Below are 19,811 nucleotides of genomic sequence, written 5' to 3' on the forward strand. Positions count from 1 at the left end.
ATTGCGTCGTCTGTGGACCTTTTGGGGCGGTAAGCAAATTGGAGTGGGTCTAGGGTGTCAGGTAGGGTGGAGGTGATATGGTCCTTGACTAGTCTCTCAAAGGACTTCATGATTACGGAAGTGAGTGCTACGGGGCGGTAGTTGTTTAGCTCAGTTACCTTAGCTTTTTTGGGAACAGGAACAATGGTGGCCCTCTTGAAGCATGTGGGAACAGCAGACTGGGATAAGGATTGATTGAATATGTCCGGAAACACACCAGCCAGCTGGTCTGCACATGCTCTGAGGACGTGGCTGGGGATGCCGTCTGGGCCTGCAGCCTTGCGAGGGTTAACACATTTAAATGTTTTACTCACGTCGGCTGCAGTTAAGGGGAGGTTTTGGTAGCGGGCCGTGTCAGTGGCACTGTATTGACCTCAAAGCGAGCAAAGAAGTTGTTTAGTCTGTCTGGGAGCAAGACATCCTGGACCGCAACGGGGCTGGTTTTCTTTTTGTAATCCTTGATTGACTGTAGACCCTGCCACATATCTCTTGTGTCTGAGCCGTTGAATTGCGACTCTACTTTGTCTCTATACTGACGCTTGGCTTGTTTGATTGCCTTGCGGAGGGAATAGCTACACTGTTTTTATTCGGTCATGTTTCCGGTCACATTGCCCTGGTTAAAAGCAGTGGTTCGCACTTTGTTTTGTGCGAATGCTGTCATCAATCCACGGTTTCTGGTTTGGGAATGTTTTAATAGGTGCTGTGGGTACGACATCGCAGATGCACTTGCTAATAAACTCGCTCATCGAATCAGCGTATTCGTCACTGTTGTTGTTTGACGCAATGCGGAACATATCCCAATCCACGTGATCGAAGCAATCTTGAAGCGTGGAATCAGATTGGTCGGACCAGCATTGAACAGACCTGAGCGCGGGAGCTTCCTGTTTTAGTTTCTGTCTGTAGGCTGGAAGCAACAAAATGGAGTCGTGGTCAGCTTTTCCGAAAGGAGGGCGGGGGAGGGCCTTATATGCTTCGTGGAAATTAGAATAACAATAATCCAGGGTTTTACCAGCCCTAGTAGCACAATCGATATGCTGATAGAATTTAGGGAGTCTTGTTTTCAGATTAGCCTTGTTAAAATCCCCAGCTACAATGATTGCAGCCTCGGGATATGTGGTTTCCAGTTTACATAGAGTCAAATAAAGTCCGTTCAGGGCCATCGATGCTTGGGGGGGAATATATGCGGCTGTGATTATAATCAAAGAGAATTCTCTTGGTAGATAATGCGGTCGACATTTGATTGTGAGGAATTCTAAGTCAGGTGAACAGAAGGACTTGAGTTCCTGTATGTTGTTATGATCACACCACGTCTCGTTAATCATAAGGCATACCCCCCTGCTAGTTTCTCTCGGTGCGATGCGTGAAGAAACCAGCTGGCTGTACCGACTCCGATAGCGTGTCTCGAGTGAGCCATGTTTCCGTGAAGCAAAGAACGTTACAGTCTCTGATGTCTCTCTGGAATGCTACCCTTGCTCGGATTTCATCAAACTTGTAGTAAGAGACTGTACATTGGCGAGTAGTATGCTCGGGAGTGGTGCGCGATGTGCCCGTCTCCGGAGCCTGACCAGAAGACCGTTTCTTCTGCCCCTTTTACGGCATCGTTGTTTTGGTTCGCCGGCTGGGATCCGATCCATTGTCCTGGGTGTTGGGCAAAACACAGGATCCGCTTCGGGAAAGTCGTATTCCTGGTCGTTATGATGGTTGACGTTGCTTTTATATCCAGTAGTTCCTCCCGACTGTATGTAATAAAACCTCAAATTTCCTGGGGTACCAATGTAAGGGAACCTTTTAATTGTTTCACTATTTTTATTTTTATGAAATTCACTGAGGATGGGCTTCCCTTTCATCCTCTGAGGAGCCTCCACTGCTACTGCCTCGTCTACTATTGCTACTACCACTACCATAGATCCTATATCTATTGTATGTATACATTATGGACTACTTTTACATCCCTTTACTATATGACCTGCAATTTAGGACAATGATTTAAAAAATGCATGCAAACATGCTAGCTGTATGCTTTAGGCAGGCAGGGGGTTAACTGCATACATATGTTGTATCTACTGTAATACTGAGCCAGTGATATCTGATCCATTCATGTTCTGTTACAAGTACAGAACAGCACAGTACACTACAGAACAGTACAGTAACCTACAACCATAGAGGTCAGTTCATGTAGAGATATAGAGATATCTAGAGGGATGCCAGTTCATAGCTCATCTGTTATAGAGATCACAGGGTGAATTTTTTAAATGATTTAAATTAAAATGTCCAATTTAAAGAGGTTTCATTTTTTCTTTACCTTTACATTTTGGCATCACTGTCATTTGAGGTTACACATGGTTGGGTAATGCATTGTGTCATATGTATTATTCCCTCCATTCCAAAGTTATACTTAGTCTTACTTTGAGTTCAGCACCATGGATAGCTCCCTCTTTGTTTCCTGTAGCTGCAAGTGTTTTCAATACTACTAACAACTACACAAGCATCTCACAGTGACACGCATCTCTAACACTACACGCATACTTACACACAGCCCCTATACAGGCATTTAAAAATGGATTCTATGTCTTTCTCGCTCTCCTCAGCGCTTCAACTTTGTGTCTCTGCCCACGGACGTTCTGGAGATCGAGGTGAAAGATAAGTTTGCCAAGAGTCGTCCCATCATCAAACGTTTCCTGGGCAAGCTGTCCATGCCTGTGCAGCGGCTACTGGAGAAGCATGCTATTGGGTATGGCTCAGGAATAAACAGGACGCTCATAGGATTATCAGGATAATCAAATGCTTATGAGTTGATATTTTGGAAACCCTTTACAAGAGCCCTCTAATTCAGGGCAAACACCAAAATGTGGGGGGGTTGAATCATAAAGTAACACGTCTCCCTCTTGAATCCCCCCCCTTCTCTCTCATCACTCACCCTATGTTCACCTCCCGTTCTTTCTCTTCCTTTCTCCCTCTCTCAACTCCCTCTCTTTATCTCTCACCTCTCCTCTCTCCCTCCCCTCTTTCTTTCCTCCTCCATAGTGACCGTGTGGTCAGCTACACACTGGGCCGAAGGCTGCCGACGGAACATGTCAGTGGACAGCTGCAGTTCAGATTTGAGATCACTTCCTCCATTCATCCAGGTTCCTTTTTCTCTCACACACATCATCTCACACACGTCCAGACCTGGGTTCAAATAGTACTAGTTTTCCTTCAAACACTTTATCTGCACTTGATCAAACTTGCCTGGCGTAATGGAGCTCAGGGAATAGTCCCACAGTTACAAAACCCACCCATCTGGTTCTCTCAGTAGGCTCAATCAAAACTCAAAGTTATTTAACAGAAACACATAGTATTTGAACCCAGGTTTGTTCACATCCTGTTTGTCTTCTTCCTCTCATTTAGGTTAAATTAGTCTGTTTCTTAATACAGAGGTAGGACAATTAGAATATATAATATCTACTGTATGTCTGGAAATATCAACTGTCATATCTAGGTTTGGACAGGCAGATATTAAGCATTGATTATTCTGGTATTGTCATGTGCCATATTGTCATGCTGCTTCGGTCTATACAATATTTTATATTTATTGACATACCATAGCAGAAACAGAATAGTCTATTAAGAGTTAAAAGAGTGTGAGTTAATGTGGATATGCCCCACTGTGTCGTAGCCAGGCCCCTGACTGTGAGGTAATGAGCTCTGTTCTCCCCCTGCAGATGATGAGGACATGTCTCTCAGCACGGAGCCTGAGTGTGCCGCTGTGCAGGAGAACCAAGGGGAAGGCCAGTCTTCCCAGGCCCAAGGCCAGGCAGAGGACACCATGAGCCTGGATCCGGGGGCTCCTGAACTCCCCATGGATGAGGAGGAATATACTGGAGCTCCAGAACTCCCTATTGGAGGGGATACAGATACTGACACTCCTATGGAGGGGGATACAGCAAGGCCTTCGAGTTCAAAGCAGCCCACAGATGGAGATGGAGACTCAGGGCCTGGCTGTTCCAGAGCCGAGGCCCTAAAAACAGAACCAAGCGAACCAGAAGTCCATGGTGCCCACGGGGAGGCGGTTGTGGCTGTAGCTGTTTCTGCAGAGAAGCTACCCACGGTAGAGGAGAACAGTGAGGAAGGGGACCAGCAGACCCCCACTAGTCCTCAGCCTGCTGTCCCAGAGGAGCAGAGGGCTATTGGGCAGGAGGCTGAGTGGGCAGAGGGGGTGGAAAGTGCCCCAGTAGAGGGTCAGTTCAGCTCTGCAGTACACTCTGTTGTAGTGCAGGACATGGAGAGTGCAGCGTTTGGAGCCTCTCGAGGGCCAGCAGAACAGCAGGCAGTGGGGCAGGAAGAGGGAGACGAGGACTGCTGCTCCCTGCGCGTCAGGACCACACCTAGACGTAAGAACCGGCCCTGCTCCCTGCCTGTGTCCGAGCTGGAGACAGTCATCGCCTCGGCTTGCGGGGAGCCTGAAACCCCTCGCTCACACTACATCCGCATCCACCACCTCCTCCACAGCTTGCCCTCTTCCCAGCCAGAAACCCAGGAGGACGGGGAGGGAGAGCAGGCTGAGGCTGAGATGGAGTCCGACTTGGACCCAGATCCAGACCCAGACCCAGGCCCTGACCAGCTAAGCCCCAGGGACCAGGATGGCTCAGAAGAGGATGAGAAGGCTGAGCCCCTGACCCCTGGCCCAAGGAGGACCCTGCCCCGCAGCCTGTCCATTGAGCGTCTGTCCGACCTGGCCCTGCTGCTGGACAGCAAGGGCCGCCACCCCCAGGGCCAGGTCAGGGGTCACCAGAGAGTGTCCAACGAGGATGACATGGAGCCCTGCTGTAGTAGCTCATGCTACGAGGGCCGAGTAGGCCACACCCGGGCACCTCTACTGGCTGCAAGCAGGACATCTGAGGGGAGCAGTGCTTTCTCCTCCCAAGAGGATGAGGACATGGAGGTGAGCGGGGCAGAGAGCAGGGAGCCAGGGGATGGCATGCCCCAATGGCAAGAGGCCCCATCCACGCAGGTCCAGAGCCCCCAGAGCTTCATGGGAAATGGAGAGTCACCCGTGGCTGGGCCCAGTGGGAGGATAGGACGTGAGTTGAGTTCCTCACTGAATACTAACTTGAGATATGGAGATGTAGTTTGGATAACTTAGGGTAGACTGACCTGTTTTTGTCATCCCATAGGAGATTGTCCCTTACCTTCCAGTCATCCTCCAGTTAGCCAGCTTCCTGCTCTGCGTCCTGATTCTCATCACTACCCCACCATCGATGAACCACTGCCACCAAGTAAGCATTTGGTATAAATGTTGTCTGAGTCAAATCATGCATATTCCTTGTTGATAAACAAGGAATATGCATGAGGAATGGGAGAAGGTCTCTAGAGATCTGAGATCCAGAGGTCTGGAGAAGGGAGGAGGGGATTGGGTCAAGTGCGCAGGTTGTTGGGCGGCCAGATCTCACTAGTTGCATGATGCAGAGAGAGAAGGGAGAAAGAGTTCAAGGTGTAGGGTAGGGTAGGTGTAGGGTAGTTCTGTGTGACCAGTGGACTCAATAGGGTAGCAGATGTTGTCAACCTTTTTTTCAAAGTGGAGACAAAGTCGTCCACAGAGAGGGCGGAGGGAGGGGGAGGGATGGAGGATTAAGAAGGGAGGAGAAGGTGGAAAAGAGTTCCCTAGGGTTAGAGGTAGAAGCTTGAAATGTTGAGTGGTAGAAAGTGGCTTTAGCAGTGGATACAGAGGAAGAGAAGGTAGAGAGGATGGAGTGAAAGGATGATAGGTCCTGCGACAGCGCATGACCATCTAGGTAGCGGCTGAGTGTTTAGGGTTGGAGGAAAGGGAGAAAAGGAAACAAAGTAGTGATCAGAGAATGTGTGTGTATGGGGGGGGGTGGGGGGGGGTTGGAGTGAGATTAGAAGACGAGCAGCCTCTATTAAAGATGAGGTCAAGTGTATTGCCTGCCTGGTGAGTTGGAGAGGATTGGGAAATGGTGAGGTCAAAAGAGGCAAAGAGGAAGGAGAGAGTTGGAAAGAAATTAATCGAAGGCAGACGCCATCGTCAGGAAATTAGCTTATCAAGCTGACAAGCTCATTGAGGAACTTTCCAAGGGCACCTGTTGGGCGACAGATGACAATAATGTTACGTTTGAGTGGACAAGTTTAAGTGAAGCACGGGATTCAAATGAGGAGATGGACAGGTGAGAGAGGGAGGAAAGAGAAAAGAGAAAATTCCCACTTAGGAGAAATGGGAAAACGTGTGCCAGGAACCAGACTCTGAGGGTTGTCCAGTCCTCTTCTGGCTGTCCCGATGGAGATTATAAGAGTACAAAGCTAGATTGTTTTTCAAGATGTTAAAACATTCATAAATGACCAGCAGGGTCAAATAATAATCATAGTGGTTATAGAAGGGATTTAGCTCATCTGATAGGCTTGTGTCACTGGGCAGCTCACAGCGGGGTTTCCCTTTGTAATCAGTGATGGTTTGCAAGCCTTGCCACATCTAATGAGTGTCAGAGCCATTGTAGTAGGATTCAATCTTAGTCCTGTACTGATATTTGAGGGTTTAATGGCTTGTCAAATATTGTAGCAGGATTTCTTATAAGTGTCTGGATCAGGGTTTTTCTTTATTTTTACTATTTTCTACATTGCAGAATAATAGTGAAGACATCAAAACTATTACATAACACATATGGAATCATGTATCATGTATTAACCAAATCAAAATATATTTTATATTTGAGGTTCTTCAAAGTAGCCACCCTTTGCCTTGATGACAGCTTTGCACACTGTTGGCATTCTCTCAACCAGCTTTGAGGTAGTCACCTGGAATGCATGTCAATTAACAAGTGCACCTTAAAAAGAAAGGAGGACAAAGGCACTCTTCATATAATTAATTAAAATGCCTTTATTTGTATGGCATGTTCAATAGAAACAAAGTTGTAATAATCTGACGCGTTTCAGCTGCATGGCCTTCGTCAGTGGGTACAAGGAAATAATACAATGTCCTCTTTTGAACAGCTTTTCCAATTAGCCCTAATTTGAAGAGGGACTGGTTGCAAAATTGATTGGACACACCTAGTAAGCAATATTATACACATTAAAAAGTTAAATGCTCTAGCTATGTTATCAAAAAATTCAACTCCAAGCTAGAAGTATCAGAACGCCTAGAAAGGTAGTTCTAACCTTAAATATGACCAGGAGAAGTGTCAAGAATAAGAGTGCAATATATTCCATAGTACACTCGAACACATCAAACATGAACAACAACAGTCTAACCATAGCTGAGGGAAATTGAGCAAAATGTCCACTAGATGACAGCAAATGGACCTATCACGACCCTACAGGAAGGGTGAGAAATCCATATCTTCATTTAAACCAGGGTACTTAGTGGCCTGTAGCTTGTAAATCCATATCTTCATTTAAACCATGGTACTTAGTGGCCTGTAGTTTGTAAATCCATATCTTCATTTAAACCAGGGTACTTAGTGGCCTGTAGTTTGTAAATCCATATCTTCATTTAAACCAGTGTACTTAGTGGCCTGTAATTTGTAAATCCATATCTTCATTTAAACCAGGGTACTTAGTGGCCTGTAGCTTGTAAATCCATATCTTCATTTAAACCATGGTACTTAGTGGCCTGTAGTTTGTAAATCCATATCTTCATTTAAACCAGGGTACTTAGTGGCCTGTAGTTTGTAAATCCATATCTTCATTTAAACCAGGGTACTTAGTGGCCTGTAGTTTGTAAATTCCAAAAACTTTCCCTTTGGTTTAACTGTTTAAGACGGTCCCCTTTTTTAATTGAGGCCGGAACATGATCAATACCCATAGCTTGTAGGGAGGCAGGGTTGCCATGGTGTAAGGACTTGTAGTGCCTTGCCATGGGGTAGTCTTCATTACCTACCTGTATGGCATACTTGTCTTCCGCTAAGCAGTCTTGAAGGCGTCTCTTTGTCCGTCCAATGTAGAACACCTTGCACTGTGGACATTCCAATCTATAGATGACATGAGTGGTTTTACAGTTAATGAAATGCTTGACGTAATACACCATTTCAGAAGTTGTGTCAACAGAATACTTTTTCTGTGCAATATTTCTGCAATGGTTGCACTGGTTACATCTGGGTTTGTGGTCAAGCCAAGTTTTTTGAGAGTCCCCAGGAAGATAACTGTGGACTAATTTGTCATTTAGGGTCGGACATCTCTTAAAACTTATGACTGGTGGCTCAGGGAAGACTTTGCGTAGTAGCATATCACTTTGGATGATTCCCTAATTATTTTCAATGATTCTTTTAATGTTCTCTGCTTCAGTGTTGTATTTTGTAACAAAATACACTCTCTCTGATGTATCACGAGGCACTCACCTTCGCAACAAGTTCTCTCTGTCAAGTATTCCAGCCCTTATACCTGCATCTTTCGGGACCTGAACGCTGTAGCCCCGATTCAAGAGGCGATTCTCCAATTCAGCAGATTTGACACTGTAGTCTGTTTCCTGATCTTCTGTATACAGTCGTGGCCAAAGGGTTTTGAGAATGACACAAATATTAATTTTCACAAAGTTTGCTGCCTCAGTGTCTTTAGATTTCTTTGTCAGATGTTACTATGGAATACTGAAGTATAATTAGAAGCATTTAAGTGTCAAAGGATTTTATTGACAATTACATGAAGTTGATGCAGAGTCAAAATTTGCAGTGTTGACCCTTCTTTTTCAAGACCTCTGCAATCTGCCCTGGCATGCTGTCAATTAACTTCTGGGCCACATACTGACTGATGGCAGCCCATTCTTGCATAATCAATGCTTGGAGTTTGTCAGAATTTGTGGGTTTTTGTTTGTCCACCCGCCTCTTGAGGATTGACCACAAGTTCTCAATGGGACTAAGGTCTGGGGAGTTTCCTGGCCATGGACCCGAAATAAATAAAATCAAATTCATTTATATAGCCCTTCGTACATCAGCTGATATCTCAAAGTGCTGTACAGAAACCCAGCCTAAAACCCCAAACAGCAAGCAATGCAGGTGTAGAAGCACGGTGGCTAGGAAAAACTCCCTAGAAAAGGCCAAAACCTAGGAAGAAACCTAAAGAGGAACCAGGCAATGAGAGGTGACCAGTCCTCTTCTGGCTGTGCCGGGTGGAGATTATAACAGAACATGGCCAAGATGTTCAAATGTTCATAAATAAACAGGAAGATCACGTCAGTGACTCAACCACTCAAGTGACGCACCCCTCCTAGGGATGGCATGACCTCAAATATCGATATTTTGTTCCCCGAGCCACTTAGTTATCACGTTTGCCTTATGGCATGGTGCTCCATCATGCTGGAAAAGGCATTGTTCGTCACCAAACTGTTCCTGGATGGTTGGGAGAAGTTGATCTCGGAGGATGTGTTGGTACCATTCTTTATTCATGGCTGTGTTCTTAGGCAAAAATGTGAGTGAGCCCACTCCCTTGGCTGAGAAGCAACCCCACACATGAATGGTCTCAGGATGCTTTACTGTTGGCATGACACAGGACTGATGGTAGCGCTCACCTTTTCTTCTCCGGACAAGCTTTTTTCCGGATGCCCCAAACAATCGCAAAGGGGATTCATCAGAGAAAATGACTTTATCCCAGTCCTCAGCAGTCCAATCCCTGTACCTTTTGTAGAATATCAGTCTGTCCCTGATGTTTTTCCTGGAGAGAAGTGGCTTCTTTGGTGCCCTTCTTGACACCAGGCCATCCTCCAAAAGTCTATGCCTCACTGTGCATGCAGATGCACTCACACCTGTCTGCTGCCTTTCCTGAGTAAGTTCTGTACTAGTGGAGCCCGTATCTGATCCCGTATCTGAATCAACTTTTGCATGGTGCTTGGTGGACTTTCTTGGGCGCCTTGAAGCCTTCTTCACAACAATTGAACCGCTCTCCTTGAAGTTATTGATGATCCGATAAATGGTTAATTTAGGTGCAATCTTACTGGCAGCAATATCCTTGCCTGTGAAGCCCTTTTTGTGCAAAGCAATGATGACGTCATGTGTTTCCTTGCAGGTGACCATATTTTACAGAGGAAGAACAATGATTCCAAGCACCACCCTCCTTTTTAAGCTTCCAGTCTGTTATTCGAACTCAATCAACATGACAGAGTGATCTCCAGCCTTGTCCTCGTCAACACTCACACCTGTGTTAACGAGAGAATCACTGACATGATGTCAGCTGGTCCTTTTGTGGCAGGGCTGAAATGCAGGGGAATTTTGGGGGGGGGATTCAGTTCATTTGCGTGGCAAAGAGGGACTTTGGAATTAATTGCAAATCATCTTATCATTCTTCATAACATTCTGGGGTATATGCAAATTGCCATCATACAAACTGAGGCAGCAATCTTTGTGAAAATGTATATTTGTGTCATTCTCAAAACTTTTGGCCACGACTGTACTACCCCTACCTTGTCAGAACAGAACTGATTGGCTCAAACACATTAAGAAGGAAAGAAATTGCACAAATGAACTTAACAAGGCACACCTGTCAATTGAAATGCATTCCAATCTCATTCCAATCTCATTAAGCTGGTTAAGAGAATGCCAAGAGTGTGCAAAGGCAAAACTTGTGAGGCAAAGCTTGGCTATTTTGAAGAATCTCAAATATAAAATATATATTTTGGTTACTACATGATTCCATATGTGTTATTTCATAGTTTTGATGTATTCACTATTCTAAAATGTAGAAAATAGTAAAAATAAAGACAAACTTTTGACTGGTACTGTACACATCCCAACCAGAAGCCATGGATTACAGGCAACATCCCCACTGAGCTAAAGTCTAGAGCTGCCGCTTTCAAGGAGCGGGACACGAATCCAGACACTTATAAGAAATCCCGCTACGATCAAAATAAAGAAAAACCCTTAAATGATTAGGTGTGTACAAACTTTTGACTAATATTGTACATACAATCACTGTGGGGATGATGTTGTCGATGCACTTATTAACGAAGCCGGTGACTGATGTGGTAAACTCCTCAATGTTATTGGATGAATCCCTGAACATATTCCCATCTGTGCTAGCGAAACAGTCCTGTAGCTAAGCATCTGCTTCATTGGACCACTTCTCTATTGAGCACATCACTGGTACTTCCTGTTTGAGTTGTTGCTTGTAAGCAGGAATCAGAAGGATAGAGTTATGGTCAGATTTCAGATTTGTGTGGAGTAAAGGTGATCTAGAGTTATTTCACCTCTAGGTGACATGCTGGTAAAAATGAGGTAAGACCAATTTTAGTTTCCTTGCATTTAAATCCCTGGCCACTAGGAGTGCCACCTCTGAATGTGCATTTTCTTGTTTGCTTATGTGTGTGTGTGTGTGTGTGTGTGTGTGTGTGTGTGTGTGTGTGTGTGTGTGTGTGTGTGTGTGTGTGTGTGTGTGTGTGTGTGTGTGTGTGTGTGTGTGTGTGTGTGTGTGTGTGTGTGTGTGTGTGTGCGTGTGTGTGTGTGTAGACTGGGAGGCACGTGTGGACAGCCATGGTCGTGTGTTCTATGTGGACCACATCAACAGGACCACCACGTGGCAGAGACCCACTTCAGCAGCCACGCCCGACGGCATGAGGAGGTCCGGATCCGTTCAGCAGATGGAACAGCTCAATAGAAGGTGAGTGAAGGGGTAGAGGGTAAGAAAGAGAAGAGAGCTAGGGAGACAGTGTCCAAAACACAGTTCTGTAGTCATATTGTAGTCACTACACTTTTTTTTGAAGTTACTACGATACTTTTGGAATTGTTTCTTTATTTTATTTTCAAAAAGCACAACTGAAAACATCCATTATATAGGGCCATTTGGTGGTTGTAGGAAGAATGTAAAGCCTCTTTGTTTTTTGGATGATTTTAATAGAAATGTCAGTTCTTTATGAGTATTGGGAAGTTTTGTATTAAGATCAAATTATTGAATCTCTTTGATACCAATATATGTTGTGTGCTGAACATTTGGTATGTGCTGTGGCTGCTTGCTATGTAAGGTGTGATTTTTGGGGGGGCTAATATTAGAGCCATTACTAGAAGAACTCTCTGTCAAATGCCTGAGATATTTTGGATGGAGAAAGAATTACTTGACAGTAAAAATCAAATGAGAAATGTGCAGAACAGGCTGTGAATAAGTGTTATTGCTTAAGTGTTATTATACAACTGCAGTGCATGAAATCTCTTAACGGGATTGGGGAGACAGAAAGCCGAGGGAGAATAAATTCATTTAAATGGTTATTGCTGCGCTGGTGGAATTCGCTGTGTGTGTCTGGAATGAGAAGCGTGTCCAATTGGAAGCATGAGCAGTGGACAGTGTCGGGGCTGTGTCAGAGATCTTTTTCATTGTCAGACTTTACATGTGTAGAAGACTATTATGGTGGTATAATCCATTGATCACTGGTCTCAAATTCAATTCCTCTCTCTGGTGCTTTGTGAGTATAAGCTTGAGTTCTGCCCCTCTTCTCTGGATGAATTAACATTGAATTCAATAACAAAAGTCCATATTCAATGGAATACAACTGTATTTTATCCCTACGGGCAGTTAAGAATCTGCACTAAATATTACTGGCAGACAAATTGTGACCTTTCAAGCTGGATTTAACTGCATAGACTCAATGAGTACGGTTACATGCACACAATAATGCAATTATTGTTGATAGTCAGATTACTATAATAGTTTGATTAAAACGTTGACATGCTTTGTAAGAAGAACCATTCATAATTCCATGTTAAACCAACACCCCAATACCCTCATAATCCTGTTTCCATGGACAGATCTGAAATCAGTCTGATAAATGCAGAAAATCACCAATCAAAATAAACGTTTTACCACAGCATCCATGTTATTTTTGGGAAGCATATTTGATTTTGAGTTCGGACATATAAAGTTTGTATGTGAAAACTACTTCTAAGACGCACACATTCAGTTGTTTCCGAACTCACTTCATTCGGTCTAAAGAGGGAGGCTCTCGGCTGGTGTTAGCACATACACAGATCAAATACACTGCTGGAACACCGATTAAGATGTTTACATGTTCTAATAATTTGAAAGATTGCTCAGAAAACAAGTTGTTTTAATCTGCCTATGTTTACTTCGATGTTGACCTTACGCCAATTAAGATAAGCAAGGTCATGTGTTTCCATGATTACTGCATAATCTGCCTACTGCCATAGTCAGTTTAGAATCAAATTATTACTATGCATGTAAACGTACTCAGATAAGTCATGTTCACTAGTTTCTTGCACTCTTAAAGAATTGGTCTATATGCAGGCAGCGGTGCTCTGATTTCTGGATGTTTGGTAAATGTGTGCTGGTGTGTTTGTCAGGTACCAGAGCATCCAGAGGACCATGGCCACAGACAGGAGTGAGAATGAAGAAAGCAGAAGCAGGAGTGAGAGAACAAGCCTCAACAACAACAGCAGTGAGACTGACTCTCCTCCAATGGCTAATGGTGAGTAGGACCACACCACAATGTCACAATTACAGAATGCAATAAGCTGATGTGCTATTTAAGTGTAGTCTTGCTTTGTAAAACTAATGGGTCTACACAGATCCTGTTTAGTGAGAGACTTATCAAAGTACTACATACATAGAAATTGTACATAAGTCACCATTCAGTGAATTGTTCCTTTATTTCTCCTGGTGTGTGTGTGTAGAGCTGAGAAGAGACAGCTCCTCCTCATCATCATCATCTCCAGTCAACAGTCAGAAAATCACAGCTCTGCTACAGAGCCCAGCGGTGAAGTTCATCACACACCCAGAGTTCTTCACTGTCCTCCACGCCAACTATGTGAGTACCTGTCTCCCAGTGGACATTTATAACTCTAAACAGTCAGCATAGCTCATCTGACAAATAAGCATAATTTCCCTTTGAACAGCAATATCAATGCTTAGTAACATATTGTCTTCAGTAACAGATGCTGAATATTCTTCCATTTTGGTTCAGATTGGTTGCATATGGGGTTTCTAGTTTCCATGGTCATGCCGAGCTCTTCTTCTCTTCTCAGGGGGCCTATCGCATGTTCACCAGCAGTACGTGCCTGAAGCACATGATCCTGAAGATTCGTAGAGATGCTCGTAACCTTGAGAGGTACCAGCACAACAGAGACCTGGTCACCTTCCTCAACCGCTTCGCTGACGCCCAGCTGGAACTTCCCCGGGGCTGGGAGATCAAGACTGACCCTCAGGGCAAGGTGCAGAGACAAAGATCCTCAGTTCATCCACAGATAACTCGCCCACCTATTCACATAAGGGCTGATTGTACCTTGGTTGAAAGATGGAAAATATGTGGGAAAATTGAGGGGGTGGGGTGGGCTGAATAAGTATACTAATTATACTATTGATTTGGTATTTGCCTTCAGATCTAGCAGTGTTTAGATTTGTGTTTCTAACTTTGATAAGTTTTTACCTGTAACATCTTCTCTTTGGTCCAGAACTTCTTTGTGGACCACAACAGCCGGGCGACCACGTTCATCGACCCCAGAATCCCCCTGCAGAACGGTTGCCTGCCCAACCACCTGACCCACAGGCAGCACCTGCAGAGACTACGCAGCTACAGCGCAGGAGAGGTCAGGAGAGTCAAACAGCACACAGAAGACATTTCCTGGTTTTTAAGTGTAGTAACTGTTTAATAAGGGCCAATCATGTATTAGAATGATGGAAATATGGAATTGAATTGATGTATTTGTTTGTTTATAACTGATCCTTTTTTCAAATGTATTTTTTCAGGCCTCTGAGGTCTCCCGTAGTCGAGGTGTGGCCTTGTTGTCACGGCCAGGGAACAGTGTGGTGGCAGCAATACGGAGTCAGCATCCCCCAGACCCAGTGCCACAAGGTGTGTACTGTACATACGCAAAGAACACAGTCATAATTCACATTTACCATATAGTTTCTGTTGTGTAAGTCTGTTTTCTGAACTCAATTCCACTCACAGCTTATAATGAGAAGATAGTGGTCTTCCTGCGTCAGCCTGGAATACTAGAAGTTCTAACGGAGCGCCAGCCAGCCCTGTCCAGGAACCATTCCCTGAGGTAGATAAAAAAAGGGGGATAAATTGGATTTGTTTTTCAAATAAGGACCTTGTAGATTCAGAGAATCTGAATATTTCTCACTCACTACTGTATTGGTTCCTTTGGGAGAAATAAAGGGTAACGCCTTACATTAGTGCCTTTATTACTGTGTAACTACTCATGTAATTACAGTGTAACAAGTCTTGTAATTACTCATTATTACTTATAGCAGTAACCATAACCTTACCCCTAGCATTATATCCACATCCTGGTTCAACCCTAACCCAAGCCTCAACCCTAACCCTAACCCTAGCTTCATGTCCACATCCCGGTACAACCCTAACCCAAGCCTCAAACCTAACCCTAACCCTAGCTTCATGTCCACATCCCGGTACAACCCTAACCCAAGCCTCAACCCTAACCTTAACCCTAGCTTCATGTCCACATCCCGGTACAACCCTAACCCAAGCCTCAACCCTAACCTTAAACCTAGCTTCATGTCCACATCCCGGTACAACCCTAACCCAAGCTTCAACCCTAAACCTAACCTTAACCCTAGCTTCATGTCCACATCCCAGGACAACCCTAATCCCAGCCTCAACCCTAAACCGAGCTTCATGTCCACATCTCAGTTCAACCCTAACCCTAACCTTAACCCTAGCTTCATATCCACATCTCGGTTCAACCCTAACCCTAACCTTAACCCTAGCTTCATGTCCACATCTCGGTATAACCCTAACCCTGAAGTAACCCTAAGTACGGTGTAATAATGAGTACTTGTTACACTGTAATTATAGGAATAGTTACACAGTAATAAAGATGATAAAGTTATTCTATTCTATGTCAGGTTTGATAAAACACACCTATCCAGTCTAGTCCAGATTATAGTGTCATGTGTGCTTGCAGGGAAAAGATCCACTACATCAGAACAGAGGGCACCCAAAGACTGGAGAAACTGGCATGTGATGCAGACCTGGTGATACTATTGAGGTAGGATGCAACTGTTCATATTACCCCTGAAAAAAAAATCTGTTGTAGTATTGTAATTATTTTCATTTTTGTGACTTTTTGTTCTCTATGCAGCTTGTTTGAAGAGGAAATCATGTCATATGTTCCACCCTCCTTCCATCCTGGCTTCAGCTTCTCTCCTCGTTGTTCACCTGGGTCTTCACCACAGAGTTCTCCAGGTGGGTTTGCACTAATGACAAATGGAGAGATAGTGGGTTGAAAATGTACACACAATTGGTTAATTCACAAGAATTGGTCAAATGAAAACGTCACAGATGGTTATCCTGGTGTGGTCTGTGTCTCATGTCATGGAGTTGAATGCGCTTGTCAACAGGAATGTCAAGAGCGAGAGCACCTGCCCCGTACCGGAGAGACTTTGAGGCCAAACTACGCAACTTCTACAGGAAACTGGAGGCTAAAGGCTATGGCCAGGGCCCAGGAAAAATCAAGTAAGGAAAACTGTCCAGCTCTATACAACCCTACTGTTTCTTTTATTTTAAATTTTACCCCGTTTTTCTCCCCAATTTCATAGTATCCAATTATTAGTTACTATCTTGTCTCATCGCTACAACTCCCGTACGGGCTCAGCAGAGACGGAGGTAAAAAGTCATTCGTCCTCCGAAACACAATCCAACCAAGCCGCACAGCTTCTTAACACAGCTCGCATCCAACCCGGAAGCCAGCCGCACCAATGTGTTGGAGGAAACACCGCGCACCTGGCGACCTTGGTTAGCGCGCACTGCGCCCGGCCCGCCACAGGAGTCGCTGGTGCGCGATGAGACAAGGATATCCCTACCGTCCAAACCCTCCCTAACCCAGACAACACTAGGCCAATTATACGTCGCCCCACGGACCTCCCAGTCGCAACCGGCTGCGACAGAGCTTGGGAGCGAACCCAGAGTTTCTGGTGGCACAGCTAGCGCTGCGATGCAGTACCCTAGACCACTGCGCCACCTGGGAGGCCACAACCCTACTGTTTCTAAGACACTTTAGGGGTGTGTGTGCAAATTAGCACCATGTTGTATATCCATGTCTGTGTTGCTCAGCATCCTATGATGTTGTTGTGTTCCAGGCTTATTGTCCGGAGAGACCACCTGTTGGAGGGTACCTTTAACCAGGTCATGGCCTACTCACGCAAGGAACTACAGAGGAATAAGCTCTACATCACATTCATAGGAGAGGAGGGGTAAGCCAAAGCTGCTTCTATTGACCTGAACACAGACATTATAACAAAGAGGGACTTTGATCTGTGGAGTTCAACCATTGCATGAAAGTGCATGTCTTTACAATTACGGAATTCAATTAAGTTACTTGAAAAAGTAATGCATGTGTCAAGAAAGAACCCCCTCTCGTCTTTTAAAGAATGAACTGCTAGTTTTTAGGCTATATAGAGGATAGTGCATGTCTGTTTGATTCTTCTAGCATCACTGACTGTTACTGACAGATAACTGGTCTCTTCTCTTCCCACGCCGTCAGACTGGACTACAGTGGGCCGTCCAGAGAGTTTTTCTTCCTGCTCTCTCAGGAGCTGTTCAACCCCTACTATGGCCTGTTTGAGTACTCAGCCAACGACACGTACACCGTCCAGATCAGCCCCATGTCTGCCTTCGTAGAGAACCATCTGGAATGGTGAGGAGGACATCTGTTCGTCCTGGGTTTAAACTCGTCCTGGGTTGTGTTCATTAGGCACCAAAGGGAAGAAAACTGACTAACTGTGAGGGACGACCTTGACTTTTCAAATGAGAAACACTCTTTTTTGTGTTCTGTTGCAAAGCGTTTTCAAGTGTTTTCCATTGTCCTAATGAACATGACCGTGGGCTTGTTCTTCATTTACTTATTGGAGACAGAAAATGAATGGGTTTCATGGAAGTCTCATGTGATGAGACCTAAACACTTTCATTGCATTGGATTTGTAATTGTGTGTGAGACCTGTCTCTGTGTGTTTTTGTGCAGGTTCCGGTTTAGTGGGCGTATTTTGGGACTGGTGTTGATCCACCAGTATCTCCTGGATGCCTTCTTCACGCGGCCCTTTTACAAGGCTCTCCTCAGACTGTGAGTTTATGTCTGTCTGCCCACACACCTGCCTGTCTCTGTTTCTGTCTCTGTCTGTCTGAATTGGCCTTTACAATTATTCTATATGGAAAAATGTCTCTGCCACATACACAAGAAAGAAACATTATCCAGAATTGATTAGTGCGCAATCAGGCATAAATGTTGCCAGTAGTTTTAGACTTAACACAGTCAACCCAGATTGACTTTCTAGCGTGATAACTAAAGACAAGTCTCTCCAGATTGGATGATGATGATGATAGGCTACTGACAGAACAACTGACAGAATCAGCATCCTTTACATTTACACACAAAGCAAGTTAATCACTCCCCTTAATTGACTTTAAGACAATGGATTGCTTTGTGCAGTAATAGCTAGTGAACCCCACAGAAGTTCATCTGTGAGATAAATATGTTTACCTGTGCAGAGCCACTGACCTGAGTGATCTGGAGTATCTAGATGAGGAGTTCCATCAGAGTCTACAGTGGATGAAAGACAATGACATCACTGATGTGCTGGACCTTACCTTCACTGTGAATGAGGAAGTCTTCGGACAGGTATGTGAGAAGTACTAATACGTACAATGTCTAAACACATACACCCATAGCAAGCTGAAGTACTGTATAACATGTTCTTTTTTTACAGTGTATATCTTTCAGTATACTGTACACTATCATAGGGACTTTTCCTTTGTAAGATTTGTCTGTATTGTTATATGGATATTACTCTCTTTGTGGGCAGGTAACAGAGAGAGAGCTGAAGTCTGGAGGGGCCCACATTAATGTGACAGAAAAGAATAAGAAGGAGTACATTGACCGCATGGTGAAGTGGAGGGTGGAGAGAGGAGTGGTCCAGCAGACAGAGGCACTGGTCAGAGGCTTCTATGAGGTAGAGCAAACACTCTCAGGGCAACAACCATTGGCCATGGCATGATTTCCCCCTAATATTTCCAATTTGGTTTATTGTTTTTCCAGCCTTGCTATGATTTAAGAGGGTTTTCACTTTGCACTTCAAATATGATTTCTTAAAGTTTCTTAGAATGCAATAGAACATGACTATCAAATGAAATCAACAAATCAATGATGGGAGCAATGTGTCTAAATATGTGACCCGACCGGCCTGGGTTACATATTTGAAACAATTATTTGAAATTGTGTTATTTATATTGGATAAAAGTAGAAAATGGTATATCATACACTGCAGTAGAGGAACAATGGGAAAGTAGTTCTGCTTTGAAAGTTGATAAACTTGTAACCACACTTTTGAGAAAACGGCCCTTGAATGTTTTGGTACACCAACTGTAGAGCTCCTCTTCACACCCACTTAAGCCTTAGCCCCACCCATATCTTTAAGGATTCACATTTGAGACGATGTGCTAAACAGAGTGAGTAAGGTAGTGGAGTAAACTACCAAAGATTTCAAGAATAGAAATGGTGAAAGAAGTAGCAAAAATACACTATCTATTCCTTGCCCAATATCCTAATCTGACCAGTGGCGTGCCGTGGGTCTGGGGCCTGGGCCTTCAGTGAGGTCCTACACAGTCCCACCCGAATTAATCCACCTCTTATTACCATCATTATGATGCCATGGCTCTAGACACTATACATTTAGACAGAAACGCAGTATAACCAGGCATTGCGTCACCTTGAAATTGACATTTTTATTCAGAGAATTGCAGGGGAAGAGTACAATACAGTACAGTTCAACTAATAGACAAGAACATGGTCGATTGCAACAGAGTTATATTAATATTCTTCTTCTATACATTTCTG

General features: G+C 44.3%; 1 protein-coding gene and 1 long non-coding RNA gene across 2 annotated transcripts in view; one reads left to right on the forward strand and one right to left on the reverse strand.

Moving 5' to 3' along the window:
• The window catches only part of LOC109874707 (E3 ubiquitin-protein ligase HECW1-like), a 65,425-nt gene that overhangs the window by 32,828 nt on the left and 12,786 nt on the right, over nt 1-19,811 (forward strand). Inside the window, exons 7-25 of the mRNA XM_031810815.1 lie at nt 2,628-2,770; nt 3,064-3,164; nt 3,741-5,099; nt 5,193-5,294; nt 11,457-11,607; nt 13,299-13,423; nt 13,629-13,762; nt 13,980-14,165; nt 14,406-14,540; nt 14,701-14,806; nt 14,906-15,002; nt 15,888-15,971; nt 16,065-16,168; nt 16,324-16,438; nt 17,062-17,175; nt 17,466-17,618; nt 17,943-18,041; nt 18,467-18,596; nt 18,781-18,927. Coding sequence (XP_031666675.1) covers nt 2,628-2,770; nt 3,064-3,164; nt 3,741-5,099; nt 5,193-5,294; nt 11,457-11,607; nt 13,299-13,423; nt 13,629-13,762; nt 13,980-14,165; nt 14,406-14,540; nt 14,701-14,806; nt 14,906-15,002; nt 15,888-15,971; nt 16,065-16,168; nt 16,324-16,438; nt 17,062-17,175; nt 17,466-17,618; nt 17,943-18,041; nt 18,467-18,596; nt 18,781-18,927 — 3,585 coding nt within the window. The remainder of the gene's footprint in view (nt 1-2,627; nt 2,771-3,063; nt 3,165-3,740; nt 5,100-5,192; nt 5,295-11,456; nt 11,608-13,298; nt 13,424-13,628; nt 13,763-13,979; nt 14,166-14,405; nt 14,541-14,700; nt 14,807-14,905; nt 15,003-15,887; nt 15,972-16,064; nt 16,169-16,323; nt 16,439-17,061; nt 17,176-17,465; nt 17,619-17,942; nt 18,042-18,466; nt 18,597-18,780; nt 18,928-19,811) is intronic.
• On the reverse strand, nt 11,720-15,321 carry LOC116358655 (uncharacterized). The gene is made up of 3 exons (XR_004206431.1): nt 14,904-15,321; nt 14,381-14,813; nt 11,720-14,236 (listed from the first exon to the last, which is right to left on the reverse strand). It is a non-coding gene; the product is annotated as an uncharacterized LOC116358655 (long non-coding RNA).

This window comes from Oncorhynchus kisutch, linkage group LG30, assembly GCF_002021735.2.
Source record: "Oncorhynchus kisutch isolate 150728-3 linkage group LG30, Okis_V2, whole genome shotgun sequence".
In the NCBI taxonomy this organism is placed as follows: domain Eukaryota; kingdom Metazoa; phylum Chordata; class Actinopteri; order Salmoniformes; family Salmonidae; genus Oncorhynchus; species Oncorhynchus kisutch.